General features: G+C 43.0%; 1 protein-coding gene across 1 annotated transcript in view; it reads left to right on the forward strand.

Annotated features, from left to right (window-relative positions):
• SHF (Src homology 2 domain containing F) overlaps positions 1-24,149 on the forward strand; it is a 338,508-nt gene that overhangs the window by 75,139 nt on the left and 239,220 nt on the right. The window contains exon 2 of the mRNA XM_040413828.1: positions 17,511-17,640. Within this exon, the coding sequence (XP_040269762.1) occupies positions 17,511-17,640 (130 nt within the window). The remainder of the gene's footprint in view (positions 1-17,510; positions 17,641-24,149) is intronic.

Here is a 24,149-nt window from a genome sequence, read left to right on the forward strand (position 1 = left end):
CGGTTGAAAACCTCCTGTAATAGTAATTTCCTATACTATAGACTGGTGTTTTTTCCTGCCTCTTACTTTACTTTCTTTTGCTTTCCACTTGTCCTTCAGAGTTTCACCACATTTTGCCAGAAGAACATTCACATATTTTTTACCTCTTAAGCATTGCAGGACAAAATAATTAGATACCTAAAAGACTTTGACATTGAAAGGGGCTCCCGAATTCCCTGAACAGAAGTTATCTAGCAGCACTGTTCTCTTAGAAGGATGCAGAATTAGCACAACAAAAAGTGCTGCAGGAATGAGATGTACCTCTAGAGATTCATCCTATCGGGAGTCATTCCTGGACTGTGTTGGGGCCAGAGAGGTTATATAATCCTTGGTAGGCAGGTCCAGATGTCTACAATACTTTAACCTGTTAAGTATATTATTGATCTCTTTTATAGCTTTACTATCTTGGATTTATTGTATGGTTTAAAGGGGTTGTCCAGGTTCAGAGTTGTACCCGGACATAAGCTCCCCTTCACTCCTTTACCATGTATGAGTGGAGCATTTCTGTAAACAAGCCTATGGCAGCGCTAAAGACCTCCTATTTGTGTTGGTGATGTCACCGTGCTCACTGCTAGGCGGAAGTCTCCACCTAGCATACCCATGTGAAGCCCAGTACGTCACCAGTAGCAAAGAAAAATCCCTTGCCCTGTGCAATGCAACGTTGGGCAAGAGGGAGCATCACAGCAAGAAATACTCCAAGGCTTCCCTCAGACATGGTAAATGAGTGAAGAAGAGATTATGCTCAGCTCAGAACCCGAACAACCACTTTAAGTAAAAAATGAGTTGTTTCTGATCAGCTTCTAGAAATCCTCACACTAGATACTGTATGTCTTCACAAATGTACACTTTACATTAGCGCTAAAGGTATTGTTTAACTCCAACTGATGTCCAAAGCAAAGGCTGTGGCACTCATGGCGCACCTGAACTCCTGTAGAGAGATGTTTTTCTCTGGCAACTACAATCTACAGTATTTTGTACTGATAACATGTTTTTATTTTACTTTTATTTTTTTGCGTGTCTAAATTGTACTGCATAGTAATATTTTATTCTTTTTTTGTACGGCAACAATTGTATTCACTGAATGTATAGTGCAGGGGGTCACTCCAGCTGTTGTCAAACTACAATTCCATTCATTTCTATGAGAGCTCTTAGAAGAGCAGAGCAAGTATGCATGCTGGGAGTTGTAGTTTCACAACAGCTGAAGTGCCGGAGGTTGCCTACCCCTGCTATAGTGTATAGGGGAGTAGAGAGAGATACCTGTTGACTGAACGAGCGTCTGTCCTGTAACATCCTGACCACATCACAAATTGCACTTTGTTGTACGGGGCTTGAGGATGCAATCTGTTACTTACTGTATTTTATAGAAATTATACTGATCCTCTTATCACTACTGTACTCAGGGAAATATTATTTAAAATATAATAATTCTTACATACAATAGGTTACAGAAGTCAATCTGTCTATTCAAGTTTATTCATGTAGAAGAGAGCGAAGAGTTGTCACAGCTCGGCCTCTGAGGCACAGTCCTTACTAGCACCAGGGAGGTGTATTTTCCTAACCTTTTTCACATTTTTGAAACCTTTCTATTTCAGCCGACAGAACATATTCTAAAAGGAAAGGAATGTTTGGAATGTTTTATCTTGTGTTCTCCTTTGAAATATGTCGATGGCATAAGTTGCTCAAAACATTATTTAAAGGGACTTTGGCGAAATGAATTAAAACATGTGTTTAATCGGATACTGGTACATATTCCTGTTTTCTAATTTGATTCCGTTTTATGATTGTAGAGTTTTTTTATTTATTTTTTGATGCTGTAGTTATGGGGGCAGCCATTTTGCCTGAGTTGCTTTTTTCAGCATTTAGAGAGAATTTTTACAGCAGCCATACAGGCCATAAACACAGTGGATAGGAGCTGTTCATTTACTTCTATGGTATGCTCTGACCTGTGCAGGGAGGGGGAGGCGATAAGCTAAGACATTATCTATTGTGAATAATGAGATGGGTTTTGTGTTACTTACATATAGACGATCCTTTTCATTGTAATCCTACTTTTCACGATGAGATGACTGTTGAAAAGAGATATAGAATATATGACTATGAGACAAAAATATTAAATACTGGCAACATCTTTTCAAACTAATTCTCTGTCATGAGTTGGCTAAAATAATTGTTTGTTAAATTTCAACCGACTGGCGTTTGTTTTGGTTGAAATCTTCAATTCTTTTTGATCAACTTTAGACTAAGGCCACCTCAAGTCATATTCATTTAAAAAGGAGTCTCCTTTAACCTCTTCCGGACACAGGGCGTACAGGTGCGCCCTTATGTCCTGGTACTTAAGGACACAGGGCGTACCTGTACGCCCAGTGTATTTTCGATCACGGGCAGTGATCGGAACCCGGTGCCTGCTCAAATCATTGTAAACCCTGTGACCCCCCCCCCCCCCGTGTAGGCGATCGCAGCAAACCGCAGGTCAATTCAGACCTGCGGTTTGCCTCGTTTTCGGGTTATTCGGGTCTCTGAGGACCCGATAACCCGGAACAGGATGGTGATCGGTGGTGTGATTTTTCCCCACCAATCACTATCCTTAGAACCTGAGAGGTGATGGTGCCGGATGTTCTCGGCTGAGGAGGCATACGCCCAGCTTGCCCTTGCCTCTGAGTTCGAGAGTCCTAGTGAGGACGAGGATGACCCCACTTTCCTGTTGTCATCCGCGTCCTCATCATCTAGCGATTATGATGAGCCCCCAAGGCGGCGGAGACGCCGCCAGGCGGAGCAAGGGGACCTCCATGCTAGGGACCCTGTGGCCCACCCTAGTACGAGCAGCTCTGGGGCTCGTACTAGTTTTCCGGCCCACCAGTTAAATCCACCGGAGCCCCCTGCCAGTGAACTTGTCTGGTGTACCCCAGAGTGATTTGAGCCTGTGATTCCTGAGTTTGTAGGCCAATCAGGAATCCAGATTTTCACAGTGGGCTTCACTGAATATGACTTTTTTAAGTCTCTTTTTTTTCAGTGACCAACTGGTAAATCTAATGGTAGAGCAGATGAACCTGTACACCCAACAGTTCGTTGCTCAACACCCGGGCTCCTTTTTGGCTAGGCTCGGTGGCTGGACCCAGGTCAGTGCAGCCGAGATGAGGACATTTTGGGGCATCGTGCTGCACATGGGCCTAGTAAAGAAACCTAGTGTCAGGCATTACTGGAGTGGGGACGTCCTCTACCAGACCCCACTTTACAGTACGGCCATGACACGCACACGGTTTGAGGCCATCCGGAAATGCCTGCATTATTCAGATAATGCAGCATGTCCCCCCCAAGGTGATCCTGCCTATGACCGTCTGTATAAGATACGGCCGGTCATCGATCACTTTGGGGCCAAATTTGTACAGTCCTATGTACCTGGAAGGGAGGTCGCGGTTGATGAGTCTCTCATTGTGTTCAAGGGGAAACTCATTTTCCGCCAGTATGTTCCCTCAAAGCGGGCGAGGTATGGCGTGAAGCTGTACAAACTTTGTGAGAGTACCTCAGGGTACACTTACAAGTTTCGTGTGTACGAGGGGCGAGATTCCCGTATTCAACCTCCAAATGTCCCCCCACTCTGGGTGTTAGCGGGAAACTTGTGTGGGACCTTATGCACCCACTGCTAGATAAAGGTTATCACCTGTACGTGGATAACTTTTATACTAGTATCCCCTTGTTCCAGTCCCACGCCGCCAGATCCACGTTCGATTGTGGGACCGTGCGGAAAAATCAATGCGGCCTCCCTGCCCACCCCGTCCAGGTACCTATCCCCAGGGGTGAGACCCGTGCCTTTACCAGTGAAAACCTGTTGCTGGTCAGATATAAGGACAAGAGGGATGTCCTTGTACTGTCCACAATTCATGGTAACGGCATCACCCCTGTCCCTGTGCGAGGTACCGCGGCAACGGCCCTCAAGCCCGATTGTATCGTCGACTACAATCGGTATATGGGAGGAGTTGATCTCCCTGATCAAGTCCTCAAGCCATATAACGCCATGCGCAAAACCCGGGCATGGTACAAAAAAGTTGCGGTCTACTTGGTGCAGGTTGCCTTGTACAACTCTTTTGTGCTGTCCCGGAGCGCTGGCAACACTGGGACATTCCTTCAGTTCTATGAGGCAGTCCTCAAGACCCTGATCTTTTCGGACCGGGAAAGAGCAGGCCGGAGTACCTCGGGAACTGGAGGCGCCCGGATTGTCCCTGGCCAACACTTTCCAGGTGTGGTCCCCCATACTGGAAAGAATGGACGAACCCAAAAAAAGTGCAGAGTGTGTCGCAGGAGGGGGATACGGAAGGACACCACTACTCAGTGCGACACGTGCCCCGATCATCCGGGCCTCTGCATTGACTGTTGCTTCAGGGAGTACCACACTTCCATGGAGTACTAAATTTATATCCCAATTTAGCACTGACTATCGGATAAAAAAACTGGTTCTCAGACTTGAGACACCCCAAAAAATTGTAAAAACTAAAATAATTTAAAAAAAAGTATACAAATTAGGTATCGCCGCGTCGGTAATAATCTCCTCTATAAAAATACCCCATGACCTAACCCCCCAGATTAACATGATCCAAAAAAAAAAAACGGTGCAGAAAAAGAACTTTTTTTGTCACCTTGCATAACAAAAATTTTAATAGTAAGCGATCAAAAAGTCATACAGCCCCCAAAATAAAACCGTCCTCTCATCCCGCAAAAAATGAGCCCCTACATAAGATAATCGACTAAAAAACAAAAAAAAATATGACTCTTAGACCTTAGAGATACCCCCAAAAAATTTTGTATCAAAAATTATAATATACTCTAAAAACGAAATAATTGTAAAAAAGTTAACTTATTAGGTATCGCCGCGTCCGTAAGAATCTCCTCTATAAAAATACCCCATGACCTAACCCCCCAGATTAACACGGTCCAAAAAAAAATTTAAAAGTGCCAAAACAGCTATTTTTGGCACTTTTCCATTTCAATCCGTTTTTTCCGGTAACAAAGCAAGGGTTAACAACCAAACAAAACTTAATGGGCCAGATTTATCATTAGCTCAGGTCAGAATAATGGAGTGAAAAAGTCCCAAAAAAAGTCCCAAACGCTAAAACTGCGCACAAATTTGCGACTTTTTTTCTGCTCTGCACTATGCTCGCCAGTTTTCTGAAAGTGGGCGTGTTTTCTTATGTAAATTAATCTCTAGACCGATTTACTATTGGGACTATTTAAAAAGTCGCAAAAAAGTCGCAATTTCACTCCAGTGAGGACCATGCTTATCTTATGAGACTTTTTAATAGAACATGCGACTTTTTCATAAAAATGTGCGACTTTTGTAAAGCTGCTTACTGACGGATAAACTGCTACCGTCAAACGACATTTATTACAGTCTTAAAGGGCCGATCATAAATCTGACTTGGCTAAAACTGACTTTAGCCAAATGTTAAAGTGGAGTGAGCTGTCAGAGTAATGATAAATCTGGCCCAATATTTATTACCCCGATACTGCAGTTTACAGAAACGCCACATTTGTGGTCGTAAACTGCTGTATCACTAAAAGGCAGGGCACAAAAGGAAAGGACCGACATGGTTTCTGGAAGGCCGATTTGAAGCCCCCTTGATGCATCCCTAGAGTAGAAACTCCCTAAAAGTGACCCCATTTAAGAAACTACACCCCTCAAGGTATTCAAAACTGATTTTACAAACTTTATTAACCCTTTAGGTGTTCCTCAACAGTTAATGGCAAATGGAGATGAAATTTCAGAATTTAAATTTTTGGTAACCTTGCCTCACAAAAATGTAATATAGAGCAACCAAAAATCATATGTACCCTAAAAATAGTCCCAACAAAACCGCCATCTTATCCCGTAGTTTCCAAAATGGGGTCACTTTTAGGGAGTTTCTACTCCAGGGGGGTTGAAACAGGACACGGTGTAAATGAACCGGTCCATAAAAATCAGCCCTCCAAAAACCAAACGGCGTTCCTTTCCTTCTACACCCCGCCGTGTGGCTGTACAGTAGTGTACGGCCACATATGGGGTGTTTCTGTAAACGGCAGAGTCAGGACAATAAAGATAAAGTCTTCTTTGGCTGTTAACCCTTGCTTTGTTAGTGGAAAAAATGGGTTAAAATGGAAAATTTGGCAAAAAAATGAAATTCTCAAATTTTATCCCCATTTGCCAATAACTCTTGTGCAACACCTGAAGGGTTAACAAAGTTTGTAAAATCAGTTTTGAATACCTTGAGGGGTGTAGTTTCTTAGATGGGGTCACTTTTATGGAGTTTCTACACTAGGGGTGCATCAGGGGTGCTTCAAATGGGACATGGTGTAAATAAACCAGTCCAGCAAAATCTGCCTTCCAAAAACCATATGGCACACCTTTCCCTCTATGCCCTGCTGTGTGCCCGTACAGTGGTGTACGGCCACATATGGGGTGTTTCTGTAAACGGCAGAGTCAGGGCAATAAAGATAACGTCATCTTTGGCTGTTAACCCTTGCTTTGTTACTGGAAAAAATAGATTCAAATGGAAAATTTGCCCAAAAATCTAAATTCTGAAATTTTATCTCCATTTGCCATTAACTCTTGTGGAACACCAAAGGCCCCTTTCACACGAGCGAGTTTTCCGCGCGGGTGAAATGCGTGACGTGAACGCATAGCACCGGCACTGAATCCTGACCCATTTATTTCAATGGGTCTGTGTACATGAGCGTTGTTTTTCACGCATCAGTTCTGCGTTGCGTGAATATCGCAGCATGTTCTATATTCTGCGTTTTTCACGCAGCCCTGGCCCCATAGAAGTGTATGGGGCTGCGTGAAAAACGCATTGCATCCGCAAGCAAGTGCGGGTGCGTTGCGTTTTTCACTGATGGTTGCTAAGAGATGTTGTTTGAAAACCTTCAGTTTTTTATCACGCGCGTGAAAAACGCATCAAAACGCATTTCACCCGCACGGAAAAAACTGAACAACTGAGCGCAATCGCAGACAAAACTGACTGAACTTGCTTGCAAAATAGTGCGAGTTTCACTGAACGCAGCCTGAACGCATCCGGACCTAATCCGTCACGCTCGTGTGAAAGGGGCCTAAAGGGTTAGCGACGTTTGTAAAATCAGTTTTGAATAGCTTGAGGGGTGTAGTTTCTAGAATGGGGTAATTTTTGGGTGGTTTCTATTATATAAGCCTCACAAAGTGACTTCAGACCTGAACTGGTCCCCAAAAATTGGGTTTTTGAACATTTCTGAAAAATTTCAAGATTTGCTTCCAAACTTCTAAGCCTTGTAACATCCCCAAAATATAAAATATCATTCCCAAAATGATCCAAACATGAAGTAGACATGGGGAATGTAAAGTAATAACTATTTTTGTAGGTATTACTATGTATTATAGAAGTAGAGAAATTGAAACTTGGAAATTAGCAATTTTTTACAAATTTTTGGTAAATTTTGGTATTTTTTTATAAATAAAAATGAATTTTTTGACTTTGTTTTTCGTCACATATTGTACTTCATGACACTGGTAAAATAATCTCAGAACGGCCTGGATAAGTCAAAGCGTTTTAAAGTTATCAGCACTTAAAGTGACACTGGTCAGATTTCCCAAAAATGGCCAAGTCCTTAAGGTGAAATAGGACTGAGTCCTTAAGGAGTTAAGAAGATAACAGGGCCACAATTAAATTGGTAGGCTTTGTTTTCTTCATATCCCCAAGGGACACATGTCAACTTGCTGACGTTTAGGAAGTCTTGATGATTTTTGGCAGTTAAAGGTTTAATAGACTTCAACAAAATCCTAGACCTTTTATTAAAATGTCATTTTAGTGCCACCAATTTTGCGTCTTGGGAAACTGACGTGTCTGCTGGAGAAGTGACAGTTCTTTTGTTTCTTACCTTCTTACAAATGAATGTTGTTTGCAACCGTCTGGCGGTAATGCAGCAGCCAAGAACACACTATTTCCATCTTAAATGGCTGTACCCCCCATTTAAATACAAGAGCCAAATAATGAGGCAATCTTCAAGTAAAATAATGTTTTCATAGCCATTTGCACATTTGTTTTGTATTATTTTTATGTATTTACTTGGCGTCACTGTGATGAGCCAGGTTATTTCTGCAGCTGGTTGATAACGTAGATAGAAACATCTTATAAATTATGGCCATACACATTAGGGTACTTTCACACTTGCGGCAGGACGGATCCGACAGGCTGTTAGCCCTGTCGGATCCGTCCTTCCGCTATTTTGCCGTGCCGCCGGACCGCCGCTCCATCCCCATTGACTATAATGGGGACGGGGGCGGAGCTCCGACGCAGTTTGCGGTGAGAGGCCGCCGGACTAAAAAGTCAGACATGCAGGACTTTTAGTCTGGCGGCCTTTCGCCGTGCACTGCCGTGCTGCGCTGGAGCTCCGCCTCCGTCCCCATTATAGTCAATGAGGATGGAGTGGCGGTCCGGCGGCACGGCGAAATAGCGGAAGGACGGATCCGACAGGGTGAACCGCCTGTCGGATCCGTCCTGCCGCAAGTGTGAAAGTACCCTTAGATCATCATTGGGCAAACCTACCAGCTCCTTCAAACATAATTTTTTTTTTTCTCTTTGCTTTAGGGCTCATGCAAACGAACATATTTTCTTTCCATGTCCGTTCCGTTTTTTTTTTTTTTTTTTCCTGTGGACCGCATGCGGAACCATTCATTTCAATGTCGTCGCAAAAAAAACAAAACTGAAGTTACTCCATGTGCATTCCGTTTCCATATGTCCGTATTTCAGTTCCGCAAAAAAATAGAACATGTCCTATTATTGTCCGCATTACGGACAAGGACGGGACTGTTCTATTAGGGGCCAGCTGTTCTGTTCCGCAAAATATGGAATGCACACGTCATCTGTATTTTTCGTGGATCCGTTTTCTGCGGACCACAAAATACACATGGCCGTGTGCGTGAGCCCTTAGGGCTCACGCACACGGCCATTAGTCGGTCATTCCGTGCATTGGGGACCGCAATTTGCATGCAAAAATTCATGGGCAACATTCGTGCTGATTCTGCAGATGTATTCAGACCCATTCAACTTTAATGGGTCCGTGATCTAGCCACACCGCAAAAGAATAGAAAAAAAAATTGTGTTGCGGAGGCACGGAGAGAAACCCCACAGAAGCACTTGTTCCGTTCTGCTCCGACCTTCTTGATTGCGGACCCATTCAAGTGGATGGGTTTGCATCCATTATGCGGGGTGCACACGGCCGGTGCCCGCATATTGCGGATCCGCTGTTTGCAGGCCACAATACGGGAACGGCGAGGCTACGGCCGTGTGCATGAGCCCTTATAGAACACTTTTAAAAAAATGCTATGTATTTCAAGAGCTTTTAGTGGTGTATTTGGTGACATTGGTAATTTTGTAGCACTTAGAACAGGCATTATTTTCTGGACATTGTAAAGTTCTCTAGAAAATGGGAAAACAACTCCGTGCCAAGAGCATCCTGCTTATTGGAAAAAAATTATACGCCAATGGCCCCAAAAATGATAAAAACTAAAACCCTATGGGGGAGATTTATCAAAACATAAAGGAAAACTGGCTTAGTTGCCCATAGCAACCAATCACAGTGCAGCTTTCATTTGCCAACCGCAGAATAAAAAGTAAAAGCTGCACTGTGGTTATTATGTGCAACCATTTTCTTTTAGACCGTATGTAGACTTTTTTTTTATCCGGCAGGGTTCATCAAAAACGCTTCTGTTACTGATAATACAGCTATCTGCATCCGTTATGAACCGGTTGTATTATCTCTAACATTGCCAAGACGGATCAGTCATGAACTCCATTGAAAATCAATGGGGGACGGATCCGTTTTCTATTAGTAACTTAGTAATTAGTATTCTATTGTGTCCGAGTAAACGGATCTGTCCCCATTGACTTACATTTTGGGTCATGACGTTTTGCTCCGCATCCCAAGACGAAAAGAAAACTGCAGCTTGCTGCGGTTTGCTCTCCGGTATGAGAACGCAACCAAACAGAACGGAATGCATTTTGGAGCATTCCGTTCTGTTCAATTACGGAAGCATTTTTTTCCGGTATTGAGACCCTATGACTGATCTCAATACCGGAAAATAAAAAACGCTACTGTGAAAGTAGCCTTACATGGGGAGTTTTTGAGGGTACTTTCACACTACTGGATTTCAATACCGGAAAAGAATAACGCTAAAGGGTCTCAATACCGGGGAAAAAAACGCATCAGTTTTGTCCTAATGCATTCTGAATGGAAAGCAATCCGTTCAGTATGCATCAGGATGTCTTCCTTTCCGTCCCTTGTACGGTATTTTTTCCGGCCAAAATCCCAGAACAATACCGCACTTGTCGGATCTGGCATTAATTTCCATAGAGATGTATTAATGCCGGATCCGGTACCAAATGTTCCGGAAATTGCCGCATTGCCGTTTTCCGGTCTGCGCATGTGCCAGTACATAGGAGGAGCTACTCTCTCTTTTGATCTTTGAAAAATTTAAATACCGGATCCGTTATTCAGGATTATACCTGATGAGACGGATCCCGTTTTTCACCGGATCCGTCAAAAAAAAGGCTATCCGTTTGTATACGGCTTGTCGGACCCTAACAACGCCAGTGTGAAAGTACCCTTAGTTTGCTTTATCATTCAAATGTACAAATTAAATATTTTACTTGTATCTATAATATTGTTTCTGAATGGAACCTTGGCAACTTTTTAACAATGATGGACTTTCCTGCTAAGCAACCAGACTACCCTCACCCTTGACCGGGTCTCCCAGTCTCACTTTTGGTTACCCGTGATGTGGCCCTGACAGCGGGATCCTAATGTGACTTACTACTTGCTGGGTCACACCTGTAATTGTTGGCCAACACCTGTACATGCTATTTGATGCAAGTACCTTGTCCTGCTATAGCTATTTGTCAGCTGTCCACTGCTGAGGCCACATCTTGTATGGGCATCTTGTGGGAGTCTTGGTTAGCAGTATAATTAGAGGTAATTTAGGTACTCGTAGAGCATTAAGACTGCTTTACAGCGTCCAAGAATCGGCCAGATAATTGCTAACAAGCGTTCATAGGAACACTTGTTAGTGATTATCTGGCGGTCTAAAGGTGCCGCCGATTACCCAATGAATGAACGAAACCCTCGCTCATCGGGTAATATGAATGTTTCTGCAGACCCGTGAACCATTGCTTGTCAGCAGCAGATTGTGTTGTCTAAACACGCTCATGCTGCTTGCAAACAATGGTTCTTTATGGGTACCAGCGATGGCATTAGCGATCGCTCCGCCTTGTACTGTGGAGTAGATCGCTGCAGATCTCCTTCACTGACGAGCAGGCGATTACTGGGGAGGAACACAATCACCTGCTAAATTGTCCCATGTAAAGGGACCTTTAGCCATTATTTGCCCGTGTGGGTTTGGCACAACATGTAACAGAATTCCCCTCAGCCAGTTCACCATCGTCATTGTAATAGATTAGGTTGGTTATCTGCTTTTTTGTGTTTGGATGAATCCTTCTGACATATGCTATCGGAAGTCACTCTTTGGTCGCCCCTCCTTTATTTCTGATTACGTTTCATGCCTAAACCTAGGAACAAATGTTCCGAATCGGAGCGATTTGGATTTTGTCACCAACCTTGATAGTCCCATGTCTCAGGCTCCATTTTATTAGCTATTTGTCATGTGAGCCCTTGAAAAATGATTTTGGTGGAAAAGCTTGACATTTAAAGCTAATTACCGTTCTTTGATTGCTAAGTGTTGAATCTGTTTAATATGACTTTCCTTGAGCTCATTGAAGAATGACAGTGGCTGGTGTCACCGACCCTTCCTTCTATTGCTCCACGCCTCGCTGATCAATTAGGACTGTATGCTATCGCTGCTCACAGCTGCATGAAACTATTTTACTAAATGACAAAAGGCAATAGAAACCGCGTACATTGTCACTGAATGGATTTGTGTGAATTATACTACGATTCTGTTGCAGTTTGTGGTTTTCATTGAACCTAAAGGAGTTGAGGAGCCGGGTATTGCTGTGTGAGACACTACGATAAGGTAGACACGATTTTCCAGTCGCTATGCTATCCATCCTGGAAACACTAGGTACTTCCCTAATGTCTAAAATATGTGTTTTACTCCTTTTGTATTTTTATTTCTGTAAAATATGACTGGTTATTATTGTGAGATTTTATGTTGCATTTGCTTCCTGAGTTTTGCATTTATTAGTGTGTGTGTGTATAATATTATATTGGTCCTAGTGATGCAAAATTTAGATTCTGAATTCACAGCTGACCCCTACCAATCTGATATTGATCACGTACCTGAGGATAGGCCATCAATATTCCAAACCTAGAGAGCCTCTTTAATAAGGAATGCATATGCAAGCTGGTCATTAATATCAGATCGGTGGGGGGGGGGAGGGGGGGCGATCGGCGGCACCCCTGCCGATCAGCTATCTTCCTGCTCACCGCCGTATGTGCAGCGACCAGGCCGATGGGGGTAGCAGTAGTTTTACTCACGGTTAGCAGAGCCTCCCTGGGCCTGCATGTAGTGATGGGGAAGAAAGAGTGTATTACTGTACGTCAGCAGCGTCACGAAGCGCACGGCGTCGTAGCAACCAATGACGCCGTGCGCTCCTGCACTCAGCAGGAATCCAGGCCGGTATCTTACGGTCCGTGTTCCATGGACGTGTGCATGAGGCTTTAATCATCCGGCTGTGTCCAAGTACTTTTAGGTTCCCCCTGGTCACTGGTTCTTGTGAAGTCCGTGGGCTAATTTAGCTCTAATCTCAACTAGACTTTCTCTGTATTCAGACGTATACTCACTGGTCTGTGCTGTTGTAATACTGATCTCTATGCTCCCTTAGCTTGATCAGGGCCAAGGGGCTACAATGGCAGCTACATTGTGAACTGGGCCTGTTCTGCTCCTCCATTAAGTTCCTCTCTGCTCTCAACACTGGATTAACTTCAACTTCAACTAACTTTATTAGCAAACCCCAGATATATATATCGGTGATGCCAGCACCACCTAGGGGCGAATAGATGAAATGACAGTCCTAGCAGCCTGATAATGTGGTATCAAGCTGTAATTCCTTATACATTTAATATGACAGTTCAAAAGTTTGAAGTGCCCACCTATAACACATAGTGGGACACTGCATATGTCTATGGGACCGCAGCGTCGGACAAGAAGAGAGAAGGGAGACGGCACATGTGCACTGCGCATGCCATCTCCTCATACAGCTGATCGTGGGGATGCCGGCTGTCAGACCCCACCGGTCTGATATTGATGACCTATCCTAGCATCTTAAATGTAAGGAACTAATACAGGAAGTATATGGAAACATTGTATAACTTTTCATTGTACAAATAATAAAAATTGTCTGCTAAATTCAGACTACTGTTTTCATCTTTGCACCCTAAGTGTGTGTTCACATAGCTAAAATCTGCAGTGGATTCTGTCCGTTTTCTGCAATTAAAACACCACCAACAGCTTCCCATGAAATTGTCTGAACTTGGTGTGCAAGGTACCTGAGGTCTGATCAGGGCACCTTCTTACTGCTATATGCATGGTGCTATAGTGTGTGTATGTATATATGTATGTATGTGTATATATATATATATATATATATATATATATATATACAGTACAGACCAAAAGTTTGGACACACCTTCTCATTCAAAGAGTTTTCTTTATTTTCTGACTATGAAAATTGTAGATTCACACTGAAGGCATCAAAACTATGAATTAACACATGTGGAATTATATACATAACAAACAAGTGTGAAACAACAGAAAATATGTCATATTCTAGGTTCTTCAAAGTAGCCACCTTTTGCTTTGATTACTGCTTTGCACACTCTTGGCATTCTCTTCATGAGCTTCAAGAGGTAGTCCCCTGAAATGGTTTTCACTTCACAGGTGTGCCCTGTCAGGTTTTAATAAGTGGGATTTCTTGCCTTATAAATGGGGTTGGGACCATCAGTGGCGTTGAGGAGAAGTCAGGTGGATACACAGCTGATAGTCCTACTGAATAGACTGTTAGCTGCTTTTTTCTTGCCATAATACAAATTCTAACAGTCTATTCAGTAGGACTATCAGCTGTGTATCCACCTGACTTCTCCTCAACGCCATTGATGGTCCCAACCCCATTTCTAAGGCAAGAAATCCCACTTATTAAACCTGACAGGGCACACATGTGAAGTGAAAACCATTTCAGGGGACTACCTCTTGAAGATCATCAAGAGAATGCCAAGAGTGTGCAAAGCAGTAATCAAAGCAAAAGGTGGCTACTTTGAAGAACCTAGAATATGACATATTTTCAGTTGTTTCACACTTGTTTGTTATGTATATATTTCCACATGTGTTAATTCATAGTTTTGATGCCTTCATAGTCATGAAAATAAAGAAAACTCTTTGAATGAGAAGGTGTGTCCAAACTTTTGGTCTGTACTGTGATATATATATATATAGTGGGGTTTCGCTCTGGTAGACAGGATTAGCTGACGCGGTATAGAAGCAACAACCAGTTCTTTGGATCAAACAGTTCAGTGTTTTATTCACACTTTAGGCAAGTAACAAAACAAGCAGTCATAATCAAACAAAGTCACCTTGCGGTGTTCGTGGTAATTCACACCATGCGGCAATCCTGCCTCAAAGAGTCCTTGACCATAGTAGCACCAACTTGTTTTCACGCCAAACAGGTAGCAAGCCTTCATCCAGACACAAGGCTACCAGATCCCAACACAGAGACCTGGCTTCTGAGCCCAGCTGCCTATTTAAGGAGAGCCAGATGCTGCCAAAACTCGGACCGGCACTTAAAATCCGGTCCGGTATTTGACCTCACCTGGCTGTAGATCAGCCCAGCAGCACATGCTGGGAGGAAAATACCTGTTTTCCCAGACAAAACTTCTCACTGTGTCACAATATATTTGTCAGTTGTTGTTCACACATGTCTAGAGGATTGAGAGTAATGAATGCTGCCACTATTTGGCTTATTTTCAATGTTATTCTTAGTGATAAAGTTTCCAATACTAATGCACAAAACAATAACAATTGCACAAAGGACAGACGCTACTCAATAGAGCCATAATATTCTGAGCTCGGAAAGGTGAGAGACTTCCTGAAAATAAAAGATTTTGTTTCTGGGGGAAAGTGGATGTGTTAAGACTAAAGCACGTAGTATCAGATGGTAAACTTTTGTTCTTCATGTTTTCTTTGTCTCAAATTAGGAATCTTTTGAATTGAATAAAATCCCCTTTACTGGATCCCAGTCCGACCCACAATGTAGCATGTTATTTAAAAAATTTGGTTTGTGTCGTGTTATCTTTCCTGTGTTGGAGATCAGCTACCATCATTGTGGTGTCTGAGTAAAAGTGCTAGCGGTGTGGATCAGTAATTGCAGTATGCAGATCTCCAGAAGATTGACTAATATTATCACGTACAATGCACATTACTGTAGAATTTGTTGGCATACAGTAGCCTAAAATCCTGTAATCTCTGCTTAGCCTTAAGAGGACCTGTCACCACAAAATGCAGTGCAATCTGCAGGCAGCATGTAAAAGAGCAGGAGAAGATGAGCAGATTGAAATATAATGTTATGGGAAAAGGTTCAGTAAAACATGTAATTTATGCATTGCTATCTCAGTTTTTCTAACCTCATTGTACACAGGGAAGGTGTTATCAGTGATTGATGGCATTCTCTGTGATAGTTATATACAGTAGGGTTGCAGCGGGTATCAAATTATCGTTACCCAATTGATACTTCGATACCGGGATTTTTCATTTACCGATACTAGGCTGCGCTACTGCACAGCCTAGTATCAGAGAACAAGGCGCGCTCTGTCCTCAGTAGCACAGGGGAGAAGGAGTCTCTCTCTCCCTGATTTGTCGCATGGAAATCTCTGGCAGCAAATCCACAACACTTACGCCATTCGTTGACCCAGTCTTATAGTACACTAAGTAAAACTGTTACAGAGGGGTTAAACCATCATCAAAAAAAGAATACCTGCATCATTTACTGCCCCCACAGGCTCTGGAATAAGCTTAAAGGGAATAGGTGATCAGAAAATTATCAATTGTTTAGAATCACATTTTTATCTTGAAAAATTATTTAAAAATGTGTTAGCTATTTTTAATTTTATATGTCAGTATCTATGTTTAAAGAAAACCCCTGCAGATTATAATGGACACCACTTCTTGGTCTGTAAAGATAACTTTAATGCAGTCATCTGCTTTTCTGTCATTCTAATCCTGCCTGTAATGATATCACCTCTGTGTATAGATAAGACAGGATCCACCATTTACAATAGTTGATTGTCAAATCTTATCTATTCTTTCTTAGTATAATTGACCTCTGCACAGGTCACAGAGCATGCCTAGAAAATAGGGTCGGCTACAGACCATTGTGGCTGCCGTAAAGCAATTTTCTTTATGCTTTCTAAATGCTGTAAAGAACAGCTCAGGAAAGATGGCCGCCCGCATAATCAAGTCCATGAAAAAAATAATAATCTGGAATCAGAAAATAAAAAGTGTTGCTATCTGGTTTTAACTGGCAGATAACATTTTTGGTGACTCATTTCCTTCAATGCTTTGCATACAGCCTCCTTTAAAGAAGTATTCCCATCTGGGACATTTATGGTATTTCAACAGGCTATGCCACAAATGTCCGATCGGTATGGTTCCCACCTCTTGGACCTGCTGAGAACAGAGAGCACAGTGAATGGAGAGCATGGCGCACATGAACGGCTTCCTCTCTATTCACTGCTGCGTGATCTCCGACAATGGCATTGCTCGGCTATTTTCAGGAGTCCTAGATCGTTGAATGAACACATGCTGGCTTTCTCTTAATTCAGTTTAGGGCCCTGTTCGTGAGAGAGGTGCACGTCCCACCATTGGGACCCACTCCTATAGGATATGCAATAAATGTCCCAGATGGGTATACTTCTTTTAAAGATTTCACAACACTATTGGACTAAGTTCACATGGCAAAATCTGTGGCAGAAAAATCAGTAGCAGATGAGTAGCTGAAAGAAAACAGGTCGTCTTTGGTGGCAGATTTAGAGGAGTTTTTACAAGCAGTTTAGAAGAGTTTTTGGAGGAGTTTGTAGAAGAGATTTTATAAGCTTTTTTTGGGAGTGTTTTTATTATCCTACCCTTGGCTGTGATAATTCAGAAGTGTTTTTGGTTACGTAAACATCGTTAAAAATACTATATTTTTTTTTTTTTGCTTCCCAATTGACTTCAATACAAAATCTGCTAACAATCCTCTTCTAAGAACATGCCACTTCTGAAATGGATCCCAATTCAGCATTATAAAAAAAGCAGCCATGTGCACATGGTGGTATTTTTGAATTGAAGTCCATGGAAAGCTACTGTTTTGCTGCAGAATACAGCTGTTTTGGGTGACAGAAACCTCAGTTTGACAAACTCTTAGTCTTGATACTATTGCAGTGCACATAGGTTTCCCTATATCTTAATATTCCATTACTTTTCTCTTAGGTCATCATTCTTGAAGACTATGCAGACCCATTTGATGCTAAGCAAGGCCCAGGAAGCCAGACAACTGCAGAAATAGTGACTGAGAATGATGGCTATATGGAGCCATATGAAGCTCAGAAAATGATGGCAGGTAAGGAAATCTGCTGATGCCGCTTGTGAGAATCTATATTTATGGCCAGATCTTTTCAACATGCAATAGTCAATGTAAACCAGCCTCTTATGAATTGTTTCAAGTAGAATACTAAACAATTGACAGCAGAGGTTGCGGAAGACAAATGAGAGAAAATGATTTGTACATATTTAATTACATGCCCTGGATACATGAAAGTTTCTTAAAGATATTTTTTAAATCATTGTAGAGGGCGAAATATGGCCTTACTAAAACCGCCTTCTTATGATATCTCATAGGAGTCGGGAAAGTGCAAGGTTAAAAGCTCTCCTCTTGTAAAATGCTTAAGATCTGAAATAAATTGGTTTAATTATTAATGACTGGATGGTCCTTGGTTTCATTTACATTCATAAATGAAAATATCTTGTACAAACATTGCTGTAGAATGCAGTGATTACTCTGAATACCATAATACACACCGTATTATCAAGTTGGTCTTTTCTAGTCTCTCATTTAAATGCCACCTTGATGTTCTTGTGAACCTCAAGTAGATAGAATAAATTGACTTTCTTGTACTGTATTTGACCATTTTTGTGATAATTTTGGTATCATTTTATGGTTTTGGAACACAACGAATGTAAAGATTTGCTGGATTTGTCTGCATTACTTACCATTAACGTGACCCATTATCTGCTTCTCTAGTTAAATGAAAGTTGAGTACAAACGTGTAAAAAAATATCAAAAGTAGAAATGCTAAAGTTCTGAAATATTTTAATATTGTTGAAAGTTTATTGAAGGAATGTTTAGTTAAGAGTAAAATCCCCTTTTAGGATCTTCATCTGTTGAGTAGCTATTGGCAATATAGCATATTTCCAGATACCTTTTTCCCAGAGGAGCATTGTTTGCCAAAAGACTACTTACGCCTACTAGGTGCTCTCCACAAGAACAAGTAGTGCCCCCGAGATACCTAACAAAGGCTTCTGATCCAGCAAAGCCAGTTCTCTCTACTCTGCACTGATGAGGGGTAGTCACTACAAAACAACCGTCTGCAGATGAGATGCTGGCTTGGCTATAACAATAAGTAATGTCTCAAGGCCTTTTTAAAAGTTTGAACATTGCCCTATGATAGCTACCTTACATCTGGTGGTACCAGAGGCAGTCTTTTCTTTTATGGAGAAAGTTCTGCTGTGGAGGCGCTGCAGGGGAATTGAACAAAGCTAATGGTTCAGTGTCTCTGTAGCTGGTAGGGATCGACCGATTATCGGTTTGGCCGATATTATCGGCCGATATTGAGGATTTTGAACGTTATCGGTATCGGCATCTATTTTGCCGATATACCGATAACGTATGGGGAACACAGAACGCGCTGCTCTCAGCGCGTTCTGTGTTCCCTCCGCAGCACAGGGGAGAAGGAAGCCGTGTCTCCTCCCCCTGTGCTGCTGCTGCTGCTGCCGCCAATGACAGAAGAGAAGACAAGAGGAGGGGAGGGGCGGGGCTGTGGCCGCTGCGCCACCAATGAAGATAAGCCTTTCATTCATTCATATACAGGAGGCGGGAGCTGGCTGCAGAATCACATAGCCGGCTCCCGGCCTCTATGAGCGATAGCTGCGATCCGCGGTAGTTAACTCCTCAGGTGCCGCGGATCGCAGCTACCGCTCATAGAGGTCGGGAGCCGGCTATGTGATTCTGCAGCCAGCTCCCGCCTCCTGTATATGAATGATTGAGAGACTTATCTTCATTGGTGGCGCAGTGCGCCCCCCCCCCCCCAAGCCCCCTAGTATTAATCATTGGTGGCGCAGTGCGCCCCCCACCCCCATCCCAATCCCGGCCAATAGTAAAAACATTGGTGGCGCAGTGCGCCCCCCCACCCAGTATTACTCATTGGTGGCAGTGGCCACAGGATCCCCTCTCCCCTGCTCCTCCGATCGGAGCCCCAGCTGTGTAAGCCTGGGGCTCCGATCGGTTACCATGGCAGCCAGGACACTATTGAAGCCCTGGCTGCCATGGTAAGCTCCATGCTGCTGTGTGCACTATGCACAGAGCAGCAGGGACAGTGTGAGCTCCTATTCACCCTGATAGAGATCTATCAGGGGGAATAGGACAAGGGTTCTAGTCCCTAAGGGGGCTAAAAGTTAGTAAAAAAAAAAAAACACAAAAATATTAAGTATAAATGAAAAAGACTTATAAAAAAAAATACACATTAACAATAAACAAAAAAATACACATTAACAATAAACATATTAATTTTCAGCAGATTTGTGTAGGAATTTTTTTTTTTCTCAAAAATGAAAATTCCCAGAATATCGGTATAAATTATCGGCTATCGGCCTGAAAGTTCACAAATTATCGGTATCGGCCCTAAAAAATCAATATCGGTCGATCCCTAGTAGCTGGACACCCTAACGGAAGGCTGTATTTGCCTTTGCAACCATTTTTAATGTTCTTAGTATGAATCAATTTTGTAAATTAATTAAAAATGTCATCATTTTGTGTCTACATCTTCCTTATAGCCCCCCGGTTTCCATGGTAACATACAGCACACTTTTCCTATGTTCTTTGGCCAAGCCTTCCATTGGTTTTCCTAATTCTTGTTATCATGGTAGATAGGCAAGAAAGGGATTATATATGAAATTGAGTATTAGTGCTCAGATTTCACAGGTGGTTTTCTTCTGTTACAGTGGAAAGAGATGGGCTTTTATATGAGCAGCAGACCTAAAACAATAAGACCTTCTTAATACTATTTGCAGAGTTGGTTCTTTTCATTTTAGATGTATTGGAACTATAGGAAAAAAAGCTCTACAATGACTCTTTTAAGCTTGAGGGATCTTCTCAAACTAAATCCAAGCCAAATAATCACTTAAAGGGGTTGTCTTATCAAGACCAAACCTGTTTATATGCTCTATTAGGGCATAAAGACATCATAGAGGGGATCTCCCAATGTGGGCCCTTGTTTATGAGTGAGAATGGAGAGCCGTCTTGTGGGAGTGTCTCCCATTCTGGAGGACTAGAGCTAACCACATATTACATGGTTGACCATTCATGTGAATGGCTGCCATGTATTACTACATTATCTGGCTGGCTGCAGGTTACCCTATTAAAATTTGCATGGGAGGTATCGAGAGAGAGACCCAGAGCAATCAGAATATGGTCTCCCAGCCCAGATTTGATCAAAATATGGAAGTTTTTCACTGATACCGATTGCATAGGAAATTATTTAAAAAGTTTGTTAAAAAAGAATATGCAATTCTTTTGTGGACACAGACATGTGAATGACCCCCTAGTTTTTTTACTAGCCTGAGTTATAGCATGGTTTACTCATGTACAGTATAAGGCCTCATGACCATATTTTCCATTTGTGTGCTATCTGTATTTTTTGCAGATCGTTCACAAACTCATTCATTTATATCGGTCTGCCAAAAACAATAAAAAATAATGCACATAAAAAATTACCAACACACAGATGTTATCCATATGTTGTCCACATCCATAAGTCCCTACCACAATTTGTAGAACATGCCTTTTCCCCAGTCGTCTCCATGACACCAAGTCCTGAGATTGACTTCCTTCTGATTGGACAGGAAAAACACAGAGAGGTTAAAACCCCCACCCCCTCCTCACATCACCAGTGTTTTTCCTGTCCCATCAGGATAGGAAGCAGGAGAGGTGCACGGAGCTCGTTTGGGCTCACCTGGAGTTATTTTTTTCATCTGGGCCGAGGTCGGATCTGCAGTGCAGCTCTCCCTCCTCCGTTTGGTTAGGCCTGGGCTCGGGCACATAGGTAGTGCCCCTGCGAAGATTCCCTCTGCGGCGGTCCCGGAGGGCTTGATGCAGAGGGAAGGAGGAACACGGCGGATCGGCACTGTGATGTGTCCCTTCCGGCCGGCAGGCGGATGACGTCAGACGCCGGGGGCGGAGCTAAGCGCGCTGACGTCATCAACATGCGCCACAGGTCCTGCAGCATGAGAAGCATGGAGACACTATAAAAACGCTCAGGACGTGTGTAACGGCGCCCTGCATAGCGCGGCTCACATATTTTGGTGAAGCATCTCTGAAGCGGTCGGGAGTCAAGATGAGCACCCCCCTCACGCTGGGCTCTGGAACCGAGCCTGCATCAAACCCTGGGACAGTGAGTAACCTGTTCTCAGGTACATGCCTTGTATGGTGGGTTCAGTCTGCTCATCCTTTCCTCCCTTACCATTTCAGGGAGAAAAGGATTCGGCTTCTGCAGCCAAAAAAACTAGAAAATGTGGTATTTGCTGCAAAAGATTGTCTAACACTGGATCCAAGCCCCTGTGTAAAGAATGTACTGCCAGTGTCATCAAGTCTGAGTCTTCTAGTCTAATTGAAGACATTAGAAAAGTGGTAAAAGAAGAGGTTCAGCTAGCCTTAACTACCAGAGAACCTACTCCCCCCAAAGTTCCCCCCACTCAGGACGCCCGTAGTGTTAAATCACTTATCCTGGATTCCGACTCTGAGGGGCTGGCGGTCTCAGACTCCGAATCTGTCCAAAAACACCCGGCATCTTCAGATGAAGAGGGCGAATATAAGCGCTTCCTGTTCAATCCTGAAGATATTGATGAACTTATCAGGGCCACCATTCAGATGGAGATGCCTAAAACCCCTAGGTCTACCCAGCAAGAAATTTTTGGGGGTCTAGGTGAAAGCAAGAAGGCCGTTTTTCCAGTCCCTGATAGGGTCCAAAAATTAATTAGGTCTGAATGGGAAAAACCGGATAAAGGATCCTTTATCCCAAGAGGAATTAAGAGGCGCTACCCCTTTAGCCAAGAGGACTGTATGGATTGGGAGACCATTCCCAAAGTAGACGCGCCAGTGGCCAAGGTAGCAAAACATACGGCCCTTCCGTTTGGAGACTCAGCACAATTGAAAGATCCTCTAGACAGGAAAGCGGAGAGTCTCTTGCGAAAGACCTGGGAGACTACGGCGGCCCTTCTCAAACCGGGCGTTGCCTCCACATGTGTGGCCAGAACACTGAACCTTTGGCTAGACCAGCTAGAGATACATCTGGTCAATAAGACACCACGGGATCAAATTCTAGAGAGCTTGCCTCTATTAAAGATGGCAACCTCCTTTCTAGCAGACGCAGCTGCTGAATCAGTTAAACTGTCCGCCCGTACAGCTGTTCTCTCAAATACAGCGAGAAGGGCACTATGGCTTAAAGCGTGGTCAGGAGATATCACATCTAAAAATAAATTAATCGCACTCCCCTTCCACGGTCAGTACGTTTTCGGAGAAGATCTAGATAAAATCCTAGACAACGCGACAAATAAAAAAAGAGGGTTTCCAGAGGAAAGATATAAACAAATAAGGCAGCCCTTTCGTGACCGGTTTTTTCAACCCGAAAATAAAAAAGATAAAGGGAAGACTGGGAGGTGGAGCTATGCGAAGGGAGGCAGGGGGAGAAGCTTCCTCTTCAACCCAAATCGGGCCGAAGCCTCCTCATCCAACAACAAACAATGACGCCATACCAGTGGGGGGAAGACTCAGCTCCTTTCTAAGATCTTGGGAGCATGTAACAAACAGCCGGTGGATCTTAAGTATTATACAAGAGGGTTATCTGATAGATCTTCTCTCTTCCCCTCCACAGAAATATGTGATCACTACCCTTCCCCCATCTCAAACTGCGACCTTAAAAAACGACATAAAAAACCTATTAACCTTGGACGCCATAGAGCCCGTCCCGAAAAATCAGACAGGACTGGGATTCTATTCCCGTCTCTTCATTATAAAGAAACCAAACGGGAAATCCAGGGTAATTATAAATCTGAAACATCTAAACAAATACGTAAGATATCAAAAATTCAAAATGGAGACCCTGAAGTCAGCAGTGAAACTCTTAAAAAAGGATGCAGTGATGGCCACAATAGATTTAAGCGACGCCTATTATCACGTCCCAATTCACAGGTCATCAAGGGAATTCCTAAGGTTCGCAATAGAATTGGAGGGAAACATTCAGCATTTCCAGTTCAGGTGTCTCCCCTTCGGGATCTCTTCTGCCCCAAGGGTTTTTACCAAAATAATGGCGGAAGCCTTGACAACCTTGAGAGAAAAGGCAATTTGTGTGATCCCCTATCTGGACGACCTACTGGTAGTGGCGGACAACATAGAGACCATGGGAATCCATCTCGGGTTAGTCCTGGATCATCTACAGAGCCTAGGTTGGCTCATCAATTGGAAAAAATCGGATTTAATCCCATCCAAACGGAAAGTTTTTCTGGGCATTACTCTAGACACAGTCTCCCAAAGATCCTTTCTACCACCTCAAAAGATAGTAAAACTTCAGACAGCTTTGAGGAAGTTCAAGAAGGAGAAATTCTGTTCAATAAGACAGGCCATGAAGGTACTAGGGAGTCTGTCCGCTTGCATTCCAGCAGTTGCCTGGGCACAGTTCCATCTAAGACCACTCCAGAAATTCATCTTAGACAAATGGAACAGATCGCAATTAACCCTAGAGAGGAAAATATTCTTAGATGCAGAGACCAAAAAATCACTAACTTGGTGGCTCAGCAATT

This window comes from Bufo bufo, chromosome 1 (genome assembly GCF_905171765.1).
Source record: "Bufo bufo chromosome 1, aBufBuf1.1, whole genome shotgun sequence".
In the NCBI taxonomy this organism is placed as follows: Eukaryota; Metazoa; Chordata; class Amphibia; order Anura; family Bufonidae; genus Bufo; species Bufo bufo.